The sequence below is a fragment of the Crocodylus siamensis genome, chromosome 2, assembly GCF_052110815.1.
Source record: "Crocodylus siamensis isolate JL-2025a chromosome 2, ASM5211081v1, whole genome shotgun sequence".
NCBI lineage: Eukaryota > Metazoa > Chordata > Crocodylia > Crocodylidae > Crocodylus > Crocodylus siamensis.
This window is the reverse complement of record NC_143396.1, coordinates 182,756,816-182,765,002: the sequence shown is the minus strand read 5'-3', so window position 1 is coordinate 182,765,002 and position 8,187 is coordinate 182,756,816. Positions and strand designations below refer to the sequence as shown.

Below are 8,187 nucleotides of genomic sequence, written 5' to 3'. Positions count from 1 at the left end.
AATTGTATCAAGGGAAGGGTTGTGGACAGGTGTGCGGGAGTGCAGGTGCAATTATTGTAACGAGTGCATGGATGTGGGTTTTTGGGGTGGGTCTAAGGTTTTGTATGTGTTCTGAGCTGGTGTATATATATAACTGCCTATATACATATATATAGAGAGAGAGATCTATATGTATCTATATCAGAGGCAGGCAATTATTTTGGGCAGAGGGCCACTTACTGAGTTTTGGCAAGCCATCAGAGCTGCAAGACAGGGAGCTGGAGCAGATTAATATTAATTTTCTAATTTTTTTAGGGGCCCAAAGGGTGCATTTTGTCTGCCCCAGTCTACGTATCTAGATATATACCTAGCTATATCTATCTATATCTAGACGTGTATTTTTTTTAGGTCTTTCCTTTTCAGACAGGTGTCCAGGTTGGAGCCCTGTTGGTCTAGGGGCACAGGGGATCAGAACTCGAGGCAGAGGTGCTACCTTTTATTAGACCAACCAGCGATTTGCGAAACAAAAATTCTTGCGATCTCACAAAAGCTGTCACCTCTGCCACGACTTCTGGGTGACTCTCAGGCGATCAGTCACGTGAAGGTGCCGCCAGCAAGCCCCAAAGCCAGTTGAAAGCCTCGGAGGCGGACTCGGGTGTTGCACGGGCTGCCTCAAAAACGCCGGCACCTTTTAAGGTGCGTGACGATCGCTGAGCGGCCATGGCGCGAGGCGGAGATGCCGGCACACGCAGGGTCACGTGGCGGGCCGCGGGCGGGAAAGGGGCGGGCTGCCACACTTCGCAGCCGGGCAGAGCCGGGGCCGGGCAGTGAGTGCTCGGCGCTGCCATGCCTGCTGCTGTGCGCGTGCTGCGGCTGCTGCTGGTCCTGCGAGAGGTGAGTGCGTGGCAGCTTGCCCTTCCCTCTGCTTGACAGGGGGGTGTTTCCCCGCGGGTCGCGGCGCTGGAGGGCAGCAGGGAGTGCGGCGCCCCCGGCCGCATCCCCCCCCCCGCCACTTTGTTGCGGCTCCGCCAAACTCTAGAAAAGTTTTGTGCCTTCCGGGTCTCCGTGCTTCACCGCTTGGGGCGGGGGGAGCGGTGCTGGGTCCATGCGGTCCCGAGACAGCAGAGGCCTGCGGCGCTGTCTCGGTCCAGGCTGTCTCCCCCTTTTCCCGGGCTGCGGGGGGAGGGGGGACTCTTTCCATTTAAAGACCAGCAAAGCCCCTTCTTGCATGGCGTGATAGACAGAGGCTGGAAATCCACCCTTCACCCCTGGAAATCCACTTTTCACCCCTGGAAATTCACCCTTCCATTGAAATATAGCCCGCCCCCCCGGAATCCATCTTCCACCCCTGGAAATCCCGCCCCCCATCCACTTTTCACCCCTGGAAATTCACCCCTCCATGGAAATATAGCTCCCTCCCCACCCCCCGAATCCACTTTCCACACTTGGGAGTCCCCAAATCCATCCTTTTGCCCCTGGAAATCTACCCCCGCTCCCTCCCCCTCCCCAACTAGCTGCCCCTCCTTGGAGTACCACAGGGCAGGTCCCTGCAGCCCTGACTCACCCCTGCCTGGGATTTTCCACCCACAGGCAACTTCAGGGTTCCCAGCTTCTCCTGATTTGCCAGGGCATGGCTTTTCCCCCTGCCTCTAATGCCAGCCTCTTGGCAGCCACACCTGTTAAGCCCCCACTGCTTCCTTCTCCAGCATGGATCCATCCCTTCCTCCAGCCCCCTGCACCCTTTCCCAAGGAGCTGGGCCCTTCACAGCTATCCTGGACCTGCGTGCTCGACCGTGTACCAGGCTGCTCTTGCTGCCTTTGGTCGCAGGCCTCACCTTATTTCCAGTATGTTCCTGGGCCTCCAGGCTTAGGGCATCCATGACTTTTTCTGTGCCTGTGACTAAAGTAACCTAGGAGGCATGGTTTCAGAGTTTACGTCAGAAAAGCAAAGCTGTCGGACTGGAAGGACAACTTTTATTAAGTTTCCCTCTCTTGGAACAGAGTAGGAATGAATTTGCTTTGATTTTATTTTTTTCTGAAGTAGGGTCACTGACTCTGTATTTAACATTCCTCTGCTGCTTTGGACTTCCGAGGTTATACTGTCGCTTCTGCCAGGAGTTGGCAATTCACATGGCTTTGCCCTTTTATAATATACATGTAACAGAGGAAGGTCTTTGCATGGAGTGAGAGGTTAGATGAGGTGTTGGAAACAGACGCACAAGATAACATTAAAACACAGTTGGTCACATAATAACTGTTCTTTTTGGCCCTGAATTTTCATTCCAAGGGTCTGATTCTGTTTTCTAACCCTGCACGTGTACGTTTAACAACTGATTTTAGTTGAGAGTTCATCACTGAGCAGGACATCCGGATTGAATTCTGTTTTGCATTTTTAATTTTTTTTTTAAATTCTTTTCCAAAAGAATGATGATTCTCTTGGTCAGAGATAACAATTGTGATATTTTGACTGGCAAGTAAATATAGGTCTTGCATTAAAATTGGGTTTGGTTTGTTTTTTGCTAACCTTAAGTAATGCGTTTAATTGTGGTGAATTATTACATAGTTTCACATACGTTTATCAAGTTTCTTAATCTTTACATTTGTATTATGTTAGAAAATGTGAAGGGTTTATTTAATGTAGTTGATTATTATCTTTGTACTTGACTTGTCACACTAGAAAAGATCCCAAGGTGGTTAAAAAAAAAAAAAAAAAAAAAAAAGGTGGCTGAGATGGAAATTGGAATTCAATTACAATGCATGAAAAAAGCATTAGTTATTTTCTTAATTAAATATGATCATCTTAAATAGTCTGGATATACAACTGACTGTCCTCTTATCAAAACTTCTTTGATATTTAAAACTACCTGATTTATTGAACCAAGGTAACTTACAAGTGTTGAATTGAATTGGTTGTTTCTGATCGCTACAGTCTTCAGCATTTTAAGATTAGTGAATGTTGCTTTCGCTTTTCATCTGATAGGGAGAAACAAAGTTACCTCCTTTCTCACCTCCAAGATGATATTTTATAGAAGTGTGTCGCAGAGCACTTGGGTACCCTGCTCATTTTAGAAAGGGGAAACTGCTAGGAAAGAGCCCTAGCAGTGAGTGAGAAGCCCCAGCTGCCGGGTGCCAGGACAACCAAAGTTAGCTGGTGACCCACACCTGCCAGCAGTCAGGGGCAGGGCCTGGCTCACATTTAAACCGCAGGTCTGGGGCCAGGCTGGCCGTTCTGTGTTAGCAGCCAAGGGAGAAGGTGCTTTGCTGGGGCAAAGAGGGGAGAAGCCTGACTGGTGTTATGGGGTGGAGAATTCCCTGGTAGGGATTGAATGATGTTTTGTCGGACAGCTTAGATTTTATGTTATAGACCAGGGGCTTGTGTTTTGTGTTTGCTGGTTAGAACTGGAGGTTTGGGTGAGGCTATCAGGGGTTTGGAGGAAGCCCCATGGGGGAGCCATGGCTGTGTGGAAACCCCAGCCCTGGAGAGGGGGGGCAGCATTAATGAATGCCCAGTGAGGTGCCCAGCAAAGCAGGGCTATGGAGAGCCCAGGGAGGACAAGGGGGGCAGAATAGAGTAAGGCCCAAACTATGTGAGTAGCATCTGCAAGGCTTGGGTTGTGGTGTAGGGGAGGAAAGGAGCTGCAGATAGCACCCCCTTGCATTGGGGCAGTAAAATGGGCAGCCTCTCATTTAATTAACACTTTCTAATTTAAGCAATTAACAACAAGGAGTGGCAGGCGAGAAGGTGGGCAGTTGGCCTATAACAGGTGGGCGGGGTCACCAGTGGACAGACCCTGAAGGGGCACACCTGCCACAAGATGCTGGACCGATATATTGGTTGCCTATCAGATCATAAAAGGGAAATTTTACATTATCAGCTGTCGACTTTGTTTGGCCGTTCAAGCTGATAATGTTCTCCAATAATTGTCTTCTGGCTGGGCCCCCTGGACACCTGGGTTCCCTCTCACCTGTGGAGCTGGGCCCCCTGGATGCCTGGATTCCCTCCTGTGAGCCAGGGTGACCCTGGATACACCCCTATTTCCTCACTGGCAGGCTAGGCTTGGCTGGGCTGGAGCAGAGTTTAATGCATTAATTAGTACACCAATAATTGTGGTGATGATTTTTCAAATTGGACTCTTCCATTAAAATAGGATCTATTTTTGTAACCTCAGTTTTTCTTTCTTCCTCTTGCATTTTCAGTTTATTTCTTTTTCCTGTTTCAAAGGAAATCTGAATTTAATACAAAAGTTTTTGAAGCCTAGGCTTTATCGTAAGTCTTAATAGTTTTAAATATGCAGACTCTATGAGCTTCTATCAAAAACTTAACAGAGTAAATGTTTTTTCTGTAGTGGAAGATGGCAGGACAAGGTGGTACCTTAAAGAGGAACTCCTGAAAGGCATAGGCCGGGATATCAAAGATCTAAATGGTGGGCTGGATCTAGTCCTTTATCATCTAGCCCGCAGTGTTCCCTGTAGGCTACAGACCGGATCCATGCAGTGCATGTAGTACATGCCAGGCTGGCCTCGTATGCTGCATGGAGAGCATGGGGCCAGCCTTCGGGTAGATTCTGCTGGCTGCACCCCAGGGCCAGCCAGTCCCTTGTCTATGGGCCCTGTGTGCTCAATCCAGCACAGGTCCTGTCTGGCCTGAGGATCAGCTAGCTTAGTGCCACTTATCTGACCCCCAGGGTCTGATGACTTTGACATCCTTGGTATAAAGTTTCAATGCCTTGGACATTGAACTCATAGTAGAGATGATATCTTTTATTAGACCAACAAGATGTTTGCAAAAATCATCACAGACCCTCACAGGAGGTGAGAGCCTTCATACCAGCTATGAACTGACTGCTCAGAGGAGTTTTCCATCTATTGACTCCTCTGTGAAATCCTATAAAATATGAACTTTCATTTCTGCCTAGGAGAACTTTTACACTCTTTTCTCCAATGCCTGATGAAGTGTGTTTGTTCCTGAAAGCTTGCAGTTAAAGAATTTTTGCAAAAAGCTGGTTGGTCTAATAAAAGATATCTCTACTGCGAGTCCTGATTGCCTTTTCCTCTAGATCAATATGGCTACAACCTGGATACCTAATGGTTTGGACAGTCATTCATTTTTTCCAGGGACATTTCCTGCTCTTTCGGAAGAAACCACAAGGGTACAGAAGTTCATAATTTTACTCCGGGAGAAGAAACTTGGGAACAACCCAAGGTGGATGAAAATCAACTTTTAACAAAATTTAAAAATTGGATTTTTTAAAAAAATTTAAATCAGATTTTTTTAAATTTAATTGTATTATTTGATTTTTTTTTTTTTAATTTAAAAGATGCTTTAAAAAAATAAACCTATATAAAGAGAATTTAAGGTGTGTTAAAGGTCAACAATCTCATAATGAAGTAGGGAATGTTACAACATAACTTCAGAAATCCGGCACTTCCGTCTGCCACTTCAGGACTGGCTCCCATTTCTCCCTGCCTTCTCAGATGCGGTGGAGGAAGCTTGCATGTGGCGGCTACCACTGCCATTCACCACCCCGTGCCACGGCTCTGCGTACAGCCACTGCTCTGGGACCAGCTGCCACTACCCCTGCCCTCCCCCACTTTGCAACCAGCCACTGCACCGATTTCAAAAATCCAGCATTTCCAAATTGTCAGCAGGTGCTCAGTCCCGAGCACCCCGGATTTGAGGTTATACTGCACTTTTAATTATGATTTGCAACAGTATATTCATGTAACCTTTTTAGAAAAGTCTTGTAAATAGGTTACAACAGTCTAACAGACTGTTAGGGGCCCAATCTTGGGGGGGGGGGGAGAGGGGGGGGTTCCCAGAGGCTTCTCTATAAATTCTTTAAAAACTAAAAAAAAAAAACACTCTACCCAGTTGGACTGGATGCTTGGTCTAGAAGTTCCCTTTAAGCATCTCTGGGATGCTTAATTTGAGTGCTCAAACCATAGATTTGTCTCCAGAGATAACATCTTTGTTAACAGCAGTATATTGAGATGAGAGATAACAGACCTGATTGCGTACCCATCGGCCCTATTGTCTCTCTGCAAGTTTGTGTACAGAGTCAAATGCAAACAGTGCAACAAAGAAAGGCAAGGCCTGGTTGCTGGAATGAAACCATGAGAAGTGCTCCTTCTCAGGAGGAAGCTGTTTTGAAGATGATGAGTGGAACAAGGATTAAATTGACAGGATTTCTTAGCGGAGATTTAACTAGCATTGACTTAAATCAAATCCACCCCGGAACAACCCAAGTGAAGTGGCTCTCCAGAGAATATTTCTCAGGAGATACAGCTCCTGTACAGGCAGCAAACGGAGCCTCTGCAATCTCAGTGTGCTCTCTGTGCATCCGGTCCCAGGGTGGGAGGGAGAGCATGTGTAAGCAGAACACAGCCCCCCATTCCCCACCCCCGCAAGTACTTTGGTTTGAAAAAACCAAGTGCTGAAGCACCTCGGGGGAGTGTTCTGCTCCTGGCTTCACCCTGCCTGAATCTCATTTCAGCACTTGAGTGCTGGAAGTGTACAAACATGCTCCTTGCCCAGGTGCAGCTGGGCTGAAACGCAGCACAGGGGAGGGGAAGTCTGGAGGACTGTACATGGCACAGAGCCTGCCCCTAACATCCCTGCTGCATGCGAGTTCCCATCTGCGCCCCCCTGTGTCCCGCTGGCTGGGCTGCACTTGTGCGGCCCTCCCACAGAGGGGAGCCGCTGCCCTTGTCTGCATGTGTGTCCCCCAAGCCCTGCTCCTGGGAAGTGGTGGTTGGGGGCACTCCATCCCTGCCCACCCATGTGTACCCCCAGCCCCTTTCCAAGTACTCCCGGGGGCCCACATACCCCCAGTTGACAACCCCTGCTCTAGGGACTCCTGGCTGCCCAGCCCCCACGCTGCAGGCTCTTTGCTGCTCTGTCTGAACTTCTGTACAGATCGGTTTATTCTCTCAGGAAAAAAATACCTGGGAGAGTTGTCCTGGATCAGCTGAACGTATGTACACAGCCATAGGCAGCAGCTTGCTTTGCCAGATGCATGGCTATGAATGTTTATGCAGTTCCGACCAAGTTCCTGCCCTGTGTCTAACTTAAGACTAACACAGTTAACTGCTTTTCTCTGTATGAAGAGGAAATTGGGGGAAACATACAGCTTTTGTGGCCATCAGGGTCTTCTCTGGCAGGGGGGACAAATCGGGGCAACTGCACTGAGCCCTGTGCTTTGGGGGGTGTTGCGGAGCCGGGCTGGCTTTACATCCAGCAGCTTGCCACGGCACCCCCCTGTTGCTGCCACTGAGTCGGGGCCCTGCACAGGCTTATTTGCCTTGGGGGCCCCACACCCTGCTATGGCTGTCTCTGGCCATGCATTATAAATATGGTGCAGTTACTGTATTAAGGGCTCAATTTTCTGGGGGACCCTTAATCAGCGGCTTCACAGTTTTCTAACATACTAAAATATAAAAATTAATATTAAGCTGTATAATTGCTTAAGTGAATTTAATTATAGCGGACCTGCCTAAGTAACCAAAATGCCAAATCTAATAAAAAGGCTCCATTTGGCTCTAAGTCTACATATTTTAATAATTATATCAACCAATGAGTAAAGAATTTAGGGAATTTAGGCATTATGTCAACTCCTTTTGTACTTTTTTCTTTTAAGTGAGGTTTTCCACTTGTGATTTCAGTCCCCATGATTTAAGTGGATTGACCTCCCTCGTAATTACATGTGTTGCCATCGCAATGTATGATTATGATTCACTTTGGTATATAAGAGTATATATGCAATATATATACAGATTTCCTCATGGAAGAGTAGGGTTTTTTTAAATGTTATGGATAAATGTGCAACTGTAGCTAGGCAGAGGAAGAGGACAGGATGACCTGGGCAGCTGTCCTGGCTGCTGACTTGTGGATGCAGAACCCACCAGTTGCTGCTGCTGCTGCTGCTGTGCAGTTGCAATCGGAAGTTGCCCTGTGTGTCATCTGGAGGGGGGATTAAATGTTTTGCCTATTCTGTTTCTAAGGGTCTTCTCTCGCCTCTGGTCCGTTGCCTTTTGACAGGCCCTATTGCTGTTCTGCTGAGTAGCTCTCATAGTTGATAATGGATTTGCCATCAAAAGTCACAACGAGATAGAGGAATGCTGTTATCTGCGTTTCCTTACTATTTCGTCTCCTCTGACCTTCACCTGTTAGTAACTTCCCATCCCAAATCACTCAGCCTCTCTGCAATT

At 47.6% G+C, this 8,187-nt stretch overlaps 1 protein-coding gene across 1 annotated transcript in view; it reads left to right on the top strand.

Moving 5' to 3' along the window:
- The first annotated feature begins 641 nt into the window (after positions 1–641).
- LOC149871440 (uncharacterized) overlaps positions 642–8,187 on the top strand; it is a 28,995-nt gene continuing 21,449 nt past the window's right edge. The window contains exon 1 of the mRNA XM_090032526.1: positions 642–873. Within this exon, the coding sequence (XP_089888652.1) occupies positions 826–873 (48 nt within the window). The 5' untranslated portion in view covers positions 642–825. The remainder of the gene's footprint in view (positions 874–8,187) is intronic.